The sequence below is a fragment of the Bos javanicus genome, chromosome 10 (assembly GCF_032452875.1).
Source record: "Bos javanicus breed banteng chromosome 10, ARS-OSU_banteng_1.0, whole genome shotgun sequence".
Classification (NCBI taxonomy): domain Eukaryota; kingdom Metazoa; phylum Chordata; class Mammalia; order Artiodactyla; family Bovidae; genus Bos; species Bos javanicus.
Genome location: NC_083877.1, coordinates 60,862,593 through 60,879,558, shown reverse-complemented (window position 1 = coordinate 60,879,558; position 16,966 = coordinate 60,862,593). Strand labels below are relative to the sequence as shown.

At 40.5% G+C, this 16,966-nt stretch overlaps 2 protein-coding genes across 5 annotated transcripts in view; one reads left to right on the top strand and one right to left on the bottom strand.

Moving 5' to 3' along the window:
• The window catches only part of SHC4 (SHC adaptor protein 4), a 176,695-nt gene that overhangs the window by 78,861 nt on the left and 80,868 nt on the right, over window positions 1–16,966 (bottom strand). For all 4 annotated transcript variants that reach the window (XR_009738738.1, XM_061428842.1, XM_061428843.1 and 1 more), the window contains one exon: window positions 8,951–9,021. Coding sequence is in view for 3 of the 4 variants with exons in the window: in XM_061428842.1 (XP_061284826.1) it covers window positions 8,951–9,021 (71 nt within the window). In the remaining variant the exon portion in view is untranslated. The remainder of the gene's footprint in view (window positions 1–8,950; window positions 9,022–16,966) is intronic.
• Window positions 4,877–5,853, top strand: LOC133255430 (hypoxanthine-guanine phosphoribosyltransferase-like). The gene has a single exon (XM_061429870.1). It carries the CDS (start codon window positions 4,918–4,920, stop codon window positions 5,572–5,574), a length of 657 nt encoding a protein of 218 aa, XP_061285854.1. The 5' UTR covers window positions 4,877–4,917; the 3' UTR covers window positions 5,575–5,853.

Sequence of the window (16,966 nt, the reverse complement as noted above, 5' to 3'; positions counted from 1 at the left end):
TAATCTTGACCCTGGGAACCCAGACCCTTGCTGAGGTCTTCACATTCCTTTCTGACCAATGAACAATGAAACTTGCTTTATCCAACCATGTACATTCTGTTCTGGTAAGTATTAATTCTTAGCATGACCACTATGAACTAAAACTTTAACACTCTTGATGTTTTTCTCCTTGCCACTGTTCTCAGTAAATGTCTTCACTGGGGGTGTCCCCTGGTCTGGCAAATTAATAAACTCTTTATCCCCGCTCTGGAGTCTTTACTTTGAGTGCCATGTGAGCTGCAGTCCCACTCCTCACTGCATAGTCTCCTCACAAGTTAACACAAACTCACACACCAGATGCTGGAAATAACTCCAAATTTTACACAGACGTACACATGCTTCTCCATGCATAGCTATAATCAATCTCATTCATACATTCCTCAGGAAAATTAAATAAATGCCATCCTGTCTTCAAACAAACAGATATCTGAGTTTAGCCACCCAGCATGCAGATATCTGACCTCTACAGAATACTCTCCCTCCTGACATTCACATCGCTTACAAACCTCATGCACAGGTAAATGTTCATTTCAGCTGCATTTTGGCTCTGCTTTGCCTGTAATGGTTGCTCACACACACACAAGTATACATTTATCTCTGAAAAAGTGCCTTTAATGTCCTGCTGAAGCCAAAGAATCAAAATTTTAAGACAGTGAATTAAATTTGCAGAATCAGTGCTCAGGAGCAATAACATTACAAACAGGAAATTAGTCCAATTACAACATCCTCTGAATTATGATCTCTACTTCCTTGCTGCTTTACTTAGTACCAATCACTCATTATAGCCTGCTTACCATTGACAGTAGTTCCAAAAAATACTACTCTGGGTCTTCTACCCCATGGAATGGAATGTGGCAGATAAATAACCCTTATGATCAGCTAGGGAAAATGAATTAAAGACAAGACCCCAAAAGGAAGCACTCACCACCCACCCTCTAACACCTCCTTTTCCTTCCCCCAGGGGTGGCCATCACAGGAATGAGGCAAAAACCCACCACAGACCACTGTTTCCCAGCTCTCCTGGAGCCTGGCATAGACAGATCCTGTGCTGGGTGCTTTGTACTTAGACTGGCTGAATTTATTGCCAAGTATGAGTTCCATATGTAAAGCAATAAATACAGGAGGAGGACAGTGTAGTAAGACAATGATCTGGAGGCCCTCCCACCAACAGTATGCCCTGCCCTTGGGATAAATTCTGTCCTGTGGGGATGAACTAAATAGTCCCTCCATGTTTCCTATGAAGTTCTGATCTTCAGGGTTGAAAACCAAGCCCTGTTCCACCAGCTTCACTTATTGGGTTTACCCTGACATATAATTTATTCCTTCTTCTATATCAGAGGCAGGTTCTCACCCAGACACAAAGAAGAAGGCATCCTTAGTGGGAGAGGGAAGACTTTTTTTCTTTTTTGCATGATGTGAATGCTTATGCAAGGGAGGGAGTGAGCTTTAGGTTTTTGTGAGATAATTTTTTGTGCGTCTGTGCGCTTCAGATCAAATTAGGGTTTTTTGTTTTGTTTTGTTTATCTTTGTTTTAAAAATCACGATGAATGGTCATTAGACTTATCATGGTGATCATTTTGAAATGTATAGAAATACCAAATCACTATGGTATACAACACTATGTTATCCTGGTATACACCAGGAATTAACATAATGTTGTAGGTCAATTATACTGCCAAAACAAACAAAAACTCATTAAAAAAAATCAGATTTGTGATTACCAAAGGCCAGAAGTGGAGGAAAGGAGAATTGGATGAAGGCAGTCAAAAGGTATAAACTTTCAGTTGATAAATAAGTACTTGGGAAGTAATGTACGATATGTTAAATAACACTGTCATACATTATATATGGATGTTGTTAAGAGAGTAAATCCTAAGAGGTCTCATGGCAAGGAAAAAAATTTTTTTCTGTTTCTTTAATCAACCTTGTATTTATATGAGATGATGGTGTTCACTAAATTTATTGACAATTATTTCATGATATATATAAGTCAAATCATTTTGTTGTATATCTTAAACTTACACAGTGTTTGTTATATGTCAATTATATCTTAGTAAAACTGGATAAAAAATAAAAATAAAGAAATTATGAAAGAATAATCTTAAGAAATTAAAGAAAGAACAGCATAAAATAGACTTAAAAAGGAGGAAAGATATACTAAAGCTAGAGGGGAAATAAATGAATTAGAAAACAAAAAATCAAGTAGATTTGAATAATAAAACCCAAACTGGTTCTTTCAAAAGAGCAATAGTATAAACAAACCTCTGGCAAATCTGATTTAAAAAGATCACACACAGATTAGAAATGTAGAAGAAAGCATAATCACATATATAGAGGCTATTTAAAAATTAGATACAAATACTGTGGCCAACATTTTGTGATAAATTTGAAAAATCTAAGTAAAATACCCAACTTTTAAGGTAAAATTATCCAAATTATTTTACCAAAGGATAAGAAATTTGTAAAGACTAATAAAAAAAAAGATTTGACAATGGAGGTAACACTCTAATAGGTCCAGAGAGTTGTTTGGGCTAGTACCAAAGACTGTTTAAGTAGTGGATAATTCCAATATTGTTTAAAGTGCTGCAGTACACAGAAAATATGGACACGTTCTGAAATCATTTGTATTAGTCTAACCTATTCCTGAAACCAAAACTTCATGAGTATAGTTCAAAAAGAACACTCACTTATTATAAGGATGCAAAAATTTGAAATAAAATATTAACAATGTGTATGTAACTACTACCTATGATGATATGAAAATTAAGAAGTGTTTATAGCAGGAATTCAATGATTGTTCCATATTATAAAATCTATTAATGAACTTCTCTACAATAAGTAAATTAAAGGGGAAAATACCATGTAACTATCATGACATACTAAAACAGAAGCAAAGAGCAAAGTTTCTTGATTCTTGTAGTGCTAGGCTAAGGTTCCACCTTTGTGCCTATTCATTGTATGACTTTGGGCAACTTAATCTAAATTTCATTTCCTCATTAGTAGAATGAAAGGTTTTTTGTTGTTGTTTTTTTTATTTTTTGGTGGAGGGGGCAGCAAGCTATGCCATGTAACAGGTGGGATCTTAGTTCCCAGACCAGGGATTAAACCCAAGCCCTCTTCAGTCAAAGCGTAGAGTCCTAGCCGCTGTACCACCAGGGAAGTTCCTAGAATGAGAGTTTTTATTGGAGATTAAATGAGATAATGCTACTAAATTTTTTGAATCCCTCCCCCCAAAATAAAAATGATGATGAGAACGTTTTTGTTAAAGAGAGGAATGACTATGTCACCCTTAGTAAGGTTTTCATTTTCCCCTTCTCTTATTTCCTTTTGACATTGTTTTCCAGACTCTTGAAGGCAAACTATCACTGTGAGTCTTTGTTTTCCTAATCACCTTGTTTCTCTTTTCTATTAGGAACAACCTCCTTCTTTGCCCTTTTGCATAAACTAGATTATTAAAAATTAAGATCTGGTGCTAAATCAGTCAAGTGATTAAATGTCTGGGTGAGAATTTGTGGAGGAACAATAGTAAAAGCCATTGAAAGGGCTCCCCCGTGACTAAATCAGAAGTCAGAGAAGCCTGCTAAGAGCCTTGAAAAGATTATAATCTGGAACTGCCAACATAGTATATGGCCTCCTTGTCTTTCTTTCTCTTTTTCTCTTCTGTGAGTATTTTCTATGTTCCAGAGGTCCTGTGAATTCAACCCCCAAACAATTGGTAGAAAGATCCCTCATAAAGATAAGAATTGACTCCATTTTTCTCTTCCGTTTCAACGGCTGACCCAAATGTTGTTTGTTAACCATGGATCCTCCTTTATTCCAGAACTTCATACTGCTGTCTCTCTATTAACTGGAACAGTGTACCAGCTAGTATAGAGATGGGAAGATGAATTAACATGGACAGGACATCAGACTGAATACATCTGTTTGTATCCAGAGCAGGAATTAGCTACACCAGCTTATCAGCATCCACACTGGATTAATCTTCTGCTTGATGGTAAATGTCGGGAGATAACCGTGGGCATGGCTCAGGCAGGAAAGAATCTGCCTATAATGCAGGAAACCAGGGTTCTATCTTTGGGGGGGGTGGGGAAGACACCCTGGAAGAGAAGGAAACCCACACCAGTATTCTTGCCTGGAACAGTCCATGGACAGAGGAGCCTGGTGGGCTGCAGTCCATGGGGTCGCAAAGAGTTGGACATGACCAAGCGACTAAGCACACACACACAGCTGTGGTCACACAAAATGAAGTTCTTTCTTTTAGAATTCTACCTGGTCCATTGAACTTTTTTTTCTTAGATTAAGTAGGATTATGAGCTAAATGAAACTCAGTGACTATGTGACATTGAAATTTTAAACAATTTGAACCTGATTCCACAGTTATGTATTAATAACATCCAAAACAATTGATAATAAAGCAACTTGAATAGTGGCTGAATGTGAAAATATATATAAGTTGAAAGAAGAAAGGAGAGGAGATAAAGAAAAATGGAGAGAAGGAAAGAGTAAATATTTGTGAAGTAGGGTGGAAACTAAAGGTTTTATGGAAAGTGAGCCACTCTCAAGCTTCCACAAATCTGCCCAAAACACAATCTACAATGCCAGAATCTACAAGGAATTATCGACACATCTACAAGAAACAATATCCAGATACTGGCCACCTTCCCTTGGATCTATATATCATTCATAAACTGAATCTTCATGGCAGAGAAAAAAATAGCCTTTTGCCATTTATTAAACAATAGGAAAATACAGACTTACAAATTCATAAATATTTTTTAAAGATAGGAATTAGGAGGTTGGGATTAACATACACACACTGATATACATATAATAATCAGCCCCAGACTGCCTTCAGCCTGCGCGCCAACCGGCTACGTTATGGCGGCCCACAGCCCCAGCATGGTGAATAGCAATGATGAACCAGGTTATGACCTAGATTTATTTTGTAAAACCAATCATTATGCTGAGGATTTGCAGAAGGTGTTTATTCCTCATGGACTAATTATGGACAGGACCAAACGACTGGCTCGAGATGTGATGAAGGAAATGGGTGGCCATCACCTTGTGGCCCTCTGTGTGCTCAAGGGGGGCTATAAGTTCTTTGCCGACCTGTTGGATTACATCAAAGCACTGAACAGAAATAGTGACAAATCCATTCCTATGACTGTAGATTTTATCAGACTGAAGAGCTACTGTAACGACCAGTCAACAGGCGAGATAAAAGTAATTGGTGGAGATGATCTCTCAACTTTAACTGGAAAGAATGTCTTGATTGTAGAAGATATAATTGACACTGGGAAGACAATGCAGACTTTGCTTTCCTTGGTCAAGAAGCATAAACCAAAGATGGTCAAGGTTGCGAGCTTGCTGGTGAAAAGGACCCCTCGAAGTGTTAGATATAGACCAGACTTTGTTGGATTTGAAATTCCAGACAAGTTTGTTGTGGGATATGCCCTTGACTATAATGAATACTTCAGGGACTTGAATCACGTGTGTGTCATTACTGAAACTGGAAAAGCAAAATACAAAGCCTAAGATTAGAGTTCGAGTTGAGTTTGGAACTACCTGGCGTCCCATTGAAATCACCAGTGACATGATCCAATGTTCTCGTTCTGTGGCCAGCTGCTTAATAGAGCTTATTGCATGTCTCTCCTAAGAATTTGATCTGTTTTGTATTTTAGAAATGTCAGTTGCTGCATTCCCGAACTCTTCATTTGCACTATGAGCCTAAAGACTATCAGTTCCCTTTGGGTAGATTGTTGTTTGACTTGTGAATGAAATAGCTCTTAAACCACATCACTATTGACCAAAAATATGGAAATTGTATGTGTAAGAAACATTTAAAGAGAAGAATATATTAGTTTTTTAATTAGTATTTTAATTTTTATGTATTCAGGAAAGAACAGAAGTGATTGAATATTGTTAACTATAGCAATGATTGTTTAGAAAAGTAACAAGCAGTCAGTTTCATATCCACGACAGCACTTAGAGGTATTGTTATGTCAGAGAAACTGTGTGTCCTGGAACTTTTTTAGTAGGTTTCAGTAGTATTAACTATATTTTCTTGCTTGTTCAGATTATTTCTGGTGAATCTTTGTCAACAGTTCCTTTTCAATACAGGTCAGTAAGTTCCAAAAACCTACCACTTTTTTAATTCTTCAGTGTAAAAATCCTTCAAATAAAGGCTATCTCTTTAAAGGAAAAAAAAAAAATCAACAGAGAACTCTCCTCAGTACTCTATAATAAACGATATGGGGGAAAGATCTGAAAAAGAATAGATATATGTATAACTAAATCACTTGGCCGTACATCTGAAACTAACACAACATTGTTGGTCAACTATACTCCAAAATAAAATTTTTTTTAATTTAAATACAATAAAAATAAAAGATAGTAACAAAAAAACAGATACGCGACAGGGAGGAAGGATACCAACTATTACAGTTCTTCTGCACAACAACCTAGCAATTGGCATCTAAAGCCTTCAGAATATTTATATTGTTTGACCTAGTTCTAAACCTTGAAGCCATTAAGCTACGTGAAATAAACCAGTCACAAAAGGACAAATACTATATAACTCTATCTATCTGAAGTACCCATAGCAGTCATATTCATAGAGACAGAAAGTAAAACTGTGGTTGCCAGAGCTGGGGGAGGAGAGAATGAAGGGTTATTATCTAATGTACAAAGTTGCAATTTAAGAAGATGAAAAACTTCTAGAGAAGGATGGTGACAGTTGCACGACATGAACTTACTTAATACCACTGAACTGTACACTTAAAAATTGTTAAAGTGGTAAATTTTACGTTATACATATTTTACCACAATTTAAAAATGCTTGTGAAAATTTAGCAACAGGAAAAATGGTCAACATGGGAGAAACAGAATCAAATATTCTTCAGATTGTCTGCAAAAATCATTGTAAGCTCATGTAATAAAGAAAAGATCAGAAGGGTATTATTCCAAAGCAGAAAATGCTAGTAGACATTATTTCCAGGTGAGATTATGAGTGATTTTCTTTTTCATATTTATCTGTATTTTCTAAGTGTTCTAAATAAATATATAGTATATTTATAACTAGAAAAATAAATTAAAAGCCCACCCATACATCTCTATCCTCTTACCCTGCTTCATTATTATAGTAATGGCACTAATTACTGCCTGAAAGTATATTGTATATTTATTTGCTTCCTTGCCATAGTTTGTTTCCCCAGCTATGATGTAAGTTCTAAAAGATCAGAGGTGCCTGTGTCCTTAATTCTTGAAAAGTTTTTGGCACTTAATGAACACTCCATAAATATTTGAGTGAAGGAGAATAAGTCAGTGAATGAATGGATGCGGGAAAGAACAGAAAAACAGTCAACCTCAGGTATGGACAGTGGCATTCCTTTGCACTGTGCCCCTAGACCAAGCTTCTGGAGTGGTGACCCTCTTCCTCCCATCTGTAACTTCCTCAGGATTGGAGAAGGGCTTTCTCCAGATTAAGCATCATCAGAATGAAATAAAACCTGAAATGTGCCCAAATTAGGGTTAAAAGGGTAGGAAGTAATCTAGAAACCTCTTACTTAAAGGATATCCTTATTTAAAGGATAGTTGAAGGGTCTGATACTGTAAAAGAAAAGGGGAAATATAGCCATTTCCAAATCCTGGAAACCAGTCAGGTGGAGCCATGCATTTATTCCATAAATATCCATTGAGCCTCTTCCAGGTGCCAAGAACTGAAATAGGCACCAAGAATACAGGATGGATGAGTGGGACTTCATCTGTTTAATTCCTGAGGGAGTACCAAATATCAGTGAGAAGTTTGGAAAGATAGATTTGAATGCATTGTAAACAAGAAAGTCTACAATAGCCTTTCTTAAAGTTCATTTCATGGAACAAAGATACATGGAGTATTTATTTATGTTACATAAAAAAAGAATTATGGGGCCAAATAAATTTAGAGAATCTTGATGAAGTTAACACTTTTTAAACTACAGCACAGGACTTCTCAGGGTCTTTAATACTGTGACTCTCCTTAAGAGCATATGATTCCTTTCCCCAAATCTTTTGGTTAAGAGGACTATTTTTCCAGGACTCAAATTCCATGGGACGAGCATCAAGAAAAGTTATCCTCTCTTCATAATGGAAATGGTGACCAGCAACCATGGAAGCAGACAGGCACTGAGGATTGCACATTGGCACCACACACCACAGATGCCCAAGTCTTCATTCTGAATCATATTGATTCATATCAATCCAGTCTTCTCACTTCATGCCCCTCACCTCGTGATTTTCCCAGTTACCAGTCTCAGCACTCAGTTATTCCCCTTTCCATGCCTGCTTTGAATTTGGCCTTAAAGAACCATACCTTGTGCTTCTGCTTCTGACTTGCACTCTGTGTAATAATAACTCTGGCTCTTTCCCTAAGCTTCCTGGGGCCACTCTGGGTAAGGCTCCACTGGTTCAACTCTTCCATCCAGCTCACTGTATGTGGAAGAAAGAGACCCAGACAAGGAATAGACAGCTTCTTGTGTCAGGGATGCCATAAATGGGACGAGCTTGGGCTTACTGATTTGAAAAGTTTTTTCCTGTTACTTTCAGAGACTTCCTCAACAGGTCTGAGATCCTGTAATGTCCATTTCTAGATATTATTTTAAATACTTCTAGTATCTGGGAAAGCAGCTATTTCTCTGAGTGCATCATCTTATCAGTTCTCCTATGAAATGCAGATGCTCTGCTGCACAATTGAGAAATCCTTCACATGATGAGTCAGAACCACTCACAAGGTCACTGGGCTTTGTTCGACCTTCCAGTCTTACGAATAAAAACCCACAGTGCCTTTGAAGCCTTGCATGAAACTCCTGCAGGGAGAAACTCTTGTGACTTTAGACTATAGTCCTCCAAGCTTGTCAGATTTTTGTTCTCTTACCTTGTAACTTGGGTTCTCATTCCAAAATCCAGTGATCTCATTGATTGCAGCACTTCAATACAGCCCATGTACTGGAATAAGAGAAAAAAAAATAAAGAACAAGTAGGAAAAATGGCACAAAAATAGTTCTCAGCATCAGAGGTGATTTCCTGGGAAACACCTAAATCAGTTCCTAATACCAAATTACATTTGCACATTCAGCCTACCATTGATATTTCTGACCATTAATGGACACATACCTTAAGCTTCAGTTCAGTTACAAAACATCAGCTAATCCAAACTATTAATATGGTATCAGGAAAATGGCTGTCATCCCTGACAAATGTGAGCTCAAGGATATGAGAGCTTGGGCTCTGGGGCCAGCCTGTGTGAACTGGAGTCCTGGCTCTGTCAGTTATTACTTATGGAGCTTCAGCAAGTTACTCAACTTCTCTGCATCTCAGTTTTTGGCACTAGCAACATAGGGATACAACTATTGTGAGAGTTTAATTATTTAATTATTTCCTAAGGTGTTCCAATCCCAAAGAAAGGCAATGCCAAAGAATGCTCAAACTACCGCACAATTGCACTCATCTCACACTCTAGTAAAGTAATGCTCAAAATTCTCCAAGCCAGGCTTCAGCAATACGTGAACCATGAACTTCCAGATGTTCAAGCTGGTTTTAGAAAAAGCAGAGGAATCAGAGATCAAATTGCCAACATCCACTGGATCCTTGAAAAGGCAAGAGAATTCCAGAAAAACATCTGTTTCTGCTTTCTTGACTATGCCAAAGCCTTTGACTGTGTGGATCACAATAAACTGTGGAAAATTCAGAAAGAGATGGGAATACCAGATCACCTGACCTGCCTCTTGAGAAACCTATATGCAGGTCAGGAAGCAACAGTTAGAACTGGACATGGAACAACAGACTGGTTCCAAATAGGAAAAGGAGTATGTCAAGGCTGTATATTGTCACCCTGCTTATTTAACTTATATGCAGAGTACATCATGAGAAACACTGGGCTGGAAGAAGCACAAGCTGGAATCAGGATTGCCCGGAGAAATATCAATAACCTCAGATATGCAGATGACACCACCCTTATGGCAGAAAGTGAAGAGGAAAAAGCCTCTTGATGAAAGTGAAAGAGGAGAGTGAAAAAGTTGGCTTAAAGCTCAACATTCAGCAAACGAAGATCATGGCATCCGGTCCCATCACTTCATGGGAAATAGACGGGGAAACAGTGGAAACAGTGTCAGACTTTATTTTCTGGGGCTCCAAAATCACTACAAATGGTGACTGCAGCCATGAAATTAAAAGACGCTTACTCCTTGGAAGAAAAATTATGACCAACATAGATAGCATATTCAAAAGCAGAGACATTACTTTGCTAACAAAGGTCCATCTAGTCAAGGCTATGGTTTTTCCAGTGGTCATGTATGGATGTGAGAGTTGGACTGTGAAGAAAGCTGAGCACCGAAGAATTGATGCTTTTGAACTGTGGTGCTGGAGAAGACTCTTGAGAGTCCCTTGGACTGCAAGGAGATCCAACCAGTCAATTCTAAAGGAGATCAGTCCTGGGTGTTCTTTGGAAGGAATGATGCTAAAGCTGAAACTCCAGTACTTTGGCCACCTCATGTGAAGAGTTGACTCCCTGGAAAAGACTCTGATGATGGCAGAGATTGGGAGCAGGAGGAAAAGGGGACGACAGAGGATGAGATAGCTGAATGGCATCACTGACTCGATGGACGTGAGTTTGAGTGAACTCCAGGAGATGGTGATGGACAGGGAGGCCTGGCATGCTGCAATTCATGGGGTCACAAAGAGTCGGACACGACTGACCGACTGAACTGAACTGAACTGAAGGTGTTCTAAGAGCAGCGCGTGGTACATATGTATGCTCAAATATTAAAAGAAGCAAAACTAAATGTGAGACAAATAATACACAAATATCAAGTATTCTGCTACTGCTAAATCACTTCAGTCATTTCCAGCTCTGTGTGACCCCATAGACGGCAGCCCACTAGGCTCCCCCTTCCCTGGGATTCTCCAGGCAAGAACACTGGAGTGGGTTTCCATTTTCTTCTCCAATGCATGAAAGTGAAAAGTCAAAGTGAAGTCGCTCAGTCGTGTCCAACTCTTAGCGACCCCATGGACTGCAGCCTACCAGGCTTCTCCGTCCATGGGATTTTCCAGGCAAGAGTACTGGAGTGGGGTGCCACTGCCTTCTCCAAAATAAGCATATAAATGCAGATAAACCCAAAGCTTAATAACATAAGAAAATTCTACTTTTTGCAACCTCATTTATTCAGAGGATTCAAGGAAAGAAAAAGTCATGTCCTACACCAGGAAGGAGTAAATCTAGCTTGAACATGGAGTATTGGAAAAGGCACCAACGCTCATAAAGCTAAAAGACAGTTCGTTATATTTAATGTGGCAAAAGTGGGAGCTGTGTTAGGCTGGTGTAAAGAGTGGCGGGATTACTCTGTGTTTGAGAAGCCTAATGTCAGCAGCAGTAGGAAGGTTGGTCAATAGCAAGGGAGTAAGTGAGGATGCTTCTCTTGAGAAGTAACAAAAGCTCACCCTGAGGAGGGATGGTGGGAAGGAAGGGACAGATTCAAGTGACATCTCGGAAATAGATACTACAGGATCCGGCAGTTGATTTGATCTAGAGAATAAGAGAGAAGGATGAGTCAAGGATGACTCACACGTTTCCAGCCAGGGTAGCAGGAGGAACAGTGATTCCATTAACAGAAAGAAGAAAGCCAGGAGAAGGGAAGATGAGGTGGTTTGGGACCTGTTCACTGAACGATCCAGGAAACAGCAAGCTGAGAGTTAAAAACTGGATTCTGGAATCATGCAGAGGCATTAAGCCTAGGGAGGCAGGCTTAGTAGTCCCCCGTGTAGCTCTGCCCGGTGAGGCAGTGGGAATCATCCTCTTAGCAGAGCCTCAGTTGATGAGGGAGAGTGTTTTTCTCTGAGAATGAGCTCGGAAATGCGATGAGAGCCAAGCGGTCTGATTGAAAGTGATCTGTTGGCTCCTTGGAAATGATCTGCTTCCTGTTTAGCTTTCCCCTGGAAGCCTTCCAGCCTCCTTCTGCTTGTGGAAAGATGGCGGGAGCTGGGGGTGCCTCTCCAGACACTCTTGGAGTATTTCTCAGCGAATTCTGTACATTTCGCATCCTAAGAGCAGGTCAGTGCACCAAGTGTTGTCTAGAGCCTCGTGTAGGGGAGAGTTTGCTGGTCAAGACAATTGCCCGGCCATTCTCAGCCAGATTCCTGTTCCTCACTTCTTCATGGGTGCTCTAGTATTGACACCTAAACCCTGTGTTTTCTGGCTCTGTCACCTGCTCCTCTGCACTTTGCTGCCACACTGGCCTTCCTTCCATTCCTCAAATACAGCCAACTCTTTCCAAACACAGGGCCTTTGCACTAGCTGTTCCATTGCTAGCTCTGCCTAGATCCTCCCCACTGCTCTGTAAGACTGACTCCTTTCTATCCTTCAGGTTTTAATTCAAATGTCACTGCCTCAGAGATCCTTCCTAGCACCCTTCATCACAGCTCCCCCATTTGTCATCATGCCACTAATAATCAAGTTTACTTGTTATCTTGCTTATTACCTGTCTTCATTCCCTTGACTGTAAGCATCATAAGAGCAAGGACCATGATCACCATGGAATTCCCAACACCCAGGACAGTGCCTGAGCCACAGAAGGTATCCAGTAAATACTGGATGAAAGAGTGAAAGAGGTTTCTACTGTCAGCTCCAACAGTAGTTTACAATGAGCAGAGGGAGGTGAATTTCTGACTGTTTGTTCTCTCCATCCTGGAGGATGAGCAAGGAGTATAGCAGAACTGAGGTCTCAGAAAGAGACTTGAGGGGAAGGTGGGGAGAAAGGGCCTGACTCCCCAGGTGTTCCAGGCGTGGGGAAAACCCTGAGTGATAAAGCTGACGGGAGCGGGAAACGAGGCAAAGCATGTAAGCTGAGGCAGAGATGCTCTGAGCTTCAACAGCTCAATGAGGGAAGGTGTCAAATGGGGCAGTTCTCAGCCCAGTGATGTGAGTCACCGACTGTGGGATTCTGGTTAACAAGGGAAGAGGTTTTTAGTGGAGAGTAGGAGAGGAGGACAGAGAGAGAGGGAATCTTCCAAGCTTTGTTCTTCCTTTTTAATTGCAGTTTATCCTGGCGTGCTGCAGTTCGTGGAGTCACAAAGAGTCGGACACGACTGAGCGTCTGAACTGAACTGAAGTTGCTTTACAATGTTGTATTAGCTTCTGCTGTGCAGTAATGTGAGCCAGCTATACATATACATCTAGCCCCTCTTTTTTGGATTTTCTTCCCGTTTAGGTCACCACAGAGCACTGAATAAAGTTCCCTGTGCCATACAGTAGGTTCTCACTAGCTATCTAGTTTATCCATAGCTGTGTATAAATGTAAGGTTTTGTTTTTAATCACACTTCATGGCGATAGCCACCTCAGCCCCGTCCTTCTAAGGCAGGCCCAGGAGTTGTTTCCAAAACCCCCCTTCACTGAAACCTCTGTTTTGCTTCACATACTTGTCTGTCAGCAACGGCACACCTTCTGCCAGCCTCGCTGCAGGAAACGTGAGTCACGGTCTGAGATGATCGTGACGATGAGCACATTCCCCATCCACCCCGGGCATGTGGGGTGGAAGGCACTCAGGGCAACGTGAAGGGAGAAAATCAATGCCCGCTTTTTTTCCCACAATGACTCTGAAGCCCAGATGCACCTGGTCCTCCCATTGACTCACTCAGTCCATTTCTCAGAAACCATCGCTGTGAAGAAGCAGGGAGGGCATGGTGCATAAAAAGACTGTCAGTATCTGTGTTTAGGTACCTGACTGAACAAGTGGAAAGTGGCTGAATGTCCAGGCCTGAGGGAGCAGGAATTTAGTTTGCTGGTGTCAGTATAAACTAACCCTACCTCTCATTCACGTATTAAGTGTAGGTCTGCAAAGACACGGGCTCTATTCTCAAGAAACCTAGCTCCATGAGGACAGGACAACCATGAAAGAGATGATTTATCTTTTCTTTCTATGAGGTTAGTCATGGTTAATTCCATTTAATAGATGAAGAAATTAAGCCCTATTAATGGGAAGCGGCTGGCTCAGTTTCACTTATTCAGTGAGACTGAATCAGGGCTTATTCTGGAGGTTGCAGTCCATTTCTGGGAACCTGTGTGTGAGCCTTGTGGGACAGGAAAATTAAAAAGAGAGGAGGTCATCCAGCTGCCCCCTCTGCCTCTTCCTTTGGTCTTCCCAGGTGGGAAAGAAGGTGACCCACCTGGGGGCCCCGTGGTAAGAGCAGGCATGAATCCAAGCTCTTCCAGGGCCAGCAGGATGTGGCACCTGAGACAGAAGACACGCCCTAATACCTGGCCCTGTGATGGGGAGAGGACACTGAAGACCTTTATTCAAGGTATCAGGGGTGGTAAAACGTGACAGCACTCAGACAACCTTTCCATTCAGCACCTGACAGACGGCTCACCTAGATTCCAGCTCACGCACTCCCTTCTTGCCCCAGGGCAGTCATAATATTTTTGTACTGTCTGAGCTTCAACCACTTGTTTCTAAGGCGAGGTGAACAGTCTATTCATGGCCTGTGTATCTTGGGCTTTGCATTCCAGAGAAGAAATTATTACTGGGGTTTTCAGAGAACAGGAATGAGAGCTGGCTTGTGGGAACTTTTCATCCTGACTCTTACAGAATGATGACCTTCAAAGATCTAAAGAAAAAGGATATATATTCTTATATCCTCAGGAAGAATATCTAAAGTATACATATTACCTCTGGGAATGGGAGAGAGGCAAACTTTTATTTTTTACTTTACATTTTTGTATTGTTTGTGTTTGAAAAAATAAGTAAGTGGTATTATTTTAGAGTTTAAAAATTACATAAAGTCTACCACTTAACCTCTTGGAATCACAATTTATTAATTACAAAGTAAGGTTAAATCTCTTGTTTTTCAATGGCATTTTCCCTTCCTTAGAATGTGCCTGCCCTTGTGCTAGATGGTAGAAGCCACCAACATGACCTAAAGACATTGCAGGATTTTTCTGCCACCTCTAAATAACATCTAATCTTTCCCATTAAAAACAGGGGAAGTGGGAAGAGGACAAACCTTGAGACATTGCCTCCACTTCCTTACTTTCAACTCATGCTTCAACTCACTACAGTAGCTTCTGGGCTCAAGACTCTATTGAAACTCCCTGAGCAAACCAATGATCTTGTCCACTCTAGTGACCTGTTCCAGCCTCTGGTTCACATACTCTTCCCTTTCTTTCAAACCCTTCATCCAACCAGGGGCCAAATTCCATCAATTTAGTCATCTCTCGTATCTGCTGTAGTTTAGGCACACTCTCTCAATTGCAATAGAGTGGACTCCCATCATATCAATGTTTGATTTACTCAGTTCAACTACTGTTTCAACCTGACCTGCAGAAAGTAAAAGATCAGTCCCTTTATTCAGCCCCTCAGCCCCCAACTCTACCACTCAAACTAGACTTGACTTCTGCCCCAGGGAAAAGGGACCTCTCTGCAAATTCAAACAAATAGAAGCCATTGACTCTGAACTGAACCTTGATGGTCCGGGTGCACAGGTGTTATAGATTTCAGAGATTTCCCACTGTATTCTTTATTCCACCTGATTTTCACCCTAGTGATGAATTTAGAATGTAACCCCCACCAAGAAGGAGTCTCTGGTGTCCCACCCTCTGAATCTGCCTTTCCCAGTGTAGCCAGCACCTTACTGAAATGCAGGGTGGTATCACTCCACCCTATCACACCTCATTCCCACTTAAAACTCTCACAGATCCCCCACCTTCTTAAAGCAGAGCTTCTCAAACTTTAGAGAACTTCAGATTTACCAAGGAAACTTAAACGGAAGATTTTTAAAAACAGATTTCTGGGGTTCTGAAAAATTCTGCTTCAGTTGGTCCACAAGAATGCGTTTTATTAAGGACTCATGGATTCTGCTACAGCAGGTCCAAGAATTACACTTTGGAGAAACATCAGTCTTCAGGAAGAGATCTTACTTTCTTAGCTTAATGGACAAGGTCCCTAACTATTATCATTCAAAAGTCCCTTCCATGAAGCCTCTCCTCTTTTCCTCCTTTCTTTTTAAAATTTTGTTTATTTATTTACTTCTGGCTGTGCTGAGCCTTTGTTGTCGCTCGGGCTTTTCTCTAGTTGCAGCGAGCAGGGGCCACTTTTCATCGCAGTGGCGTGTCTTGGTGCAGAACACAGGCACGCAGGCTTCAGTAGATGTGGTGCATGGGGTCAATAGCTGTAGTTTGCAGGCTCTAGAGCACAGGCTCAACAGTTGTGGTATGGGGCCTAGCTGCTCCATGGCACACGGGATCCTCCTAGACCAGGGATGAAACAGTTTCCTGCACTGGCAGGCAGATTCTTTACCATGAGTCATCAGGGAAGACCTTCTTCTCCTTTCTTACCCTCAGTCTGACCACTCCCTTCTCTGGACCCTCCTCCACACACTGTATGGACATCCAGAAGACCTTTTATAAGATATTAATTGTCCATATGGCTTTTTTGGCCAATGTGTCTGTACCTCTTTTGGAATAGGAATGGTGTCTGTTTCTTCTTTGTATCCTCAGTACTGAGCCTAGCTCACCAATGCTCCTGAGATGAATGAGTAAAATGCAGCTTGAACAACTTAGAAGAAAAGATAGGATGTTTATATAAAAATAATTATATTAAAGGTTTAGATCATATTAATCCTTTTTTTAAACTGTATCTCATCTAACTTAATTTTCAAAAAGAATAATCATAAAGGTCAAAAGCTCAGTGCTTAATAATTAAGATATTAATGAGTAAATGGATCCAGACAGGAGAAAGTAACCAGATACAGGGAAATCTGGAACTATACAGACTACACGCAAGACAAAACCCAAGCTACTCACTCTAGCCCCTTGTTGCCATTTAGGAAACCAGATCTGATTTTTCAAAAGAAGTCAGAAATAAGACTTTATGAATTTTCCTAAATTTTAAAACCAACAGG

Coding starts and splice junctions, on each gene's coding strand:
- LOC133255430 (XM_061429870.1), top strand. CDS start 4,918: ATGGCGGCCCACAGCCCCAGCATGGTGAATAGCAATGATGAACCAGGT.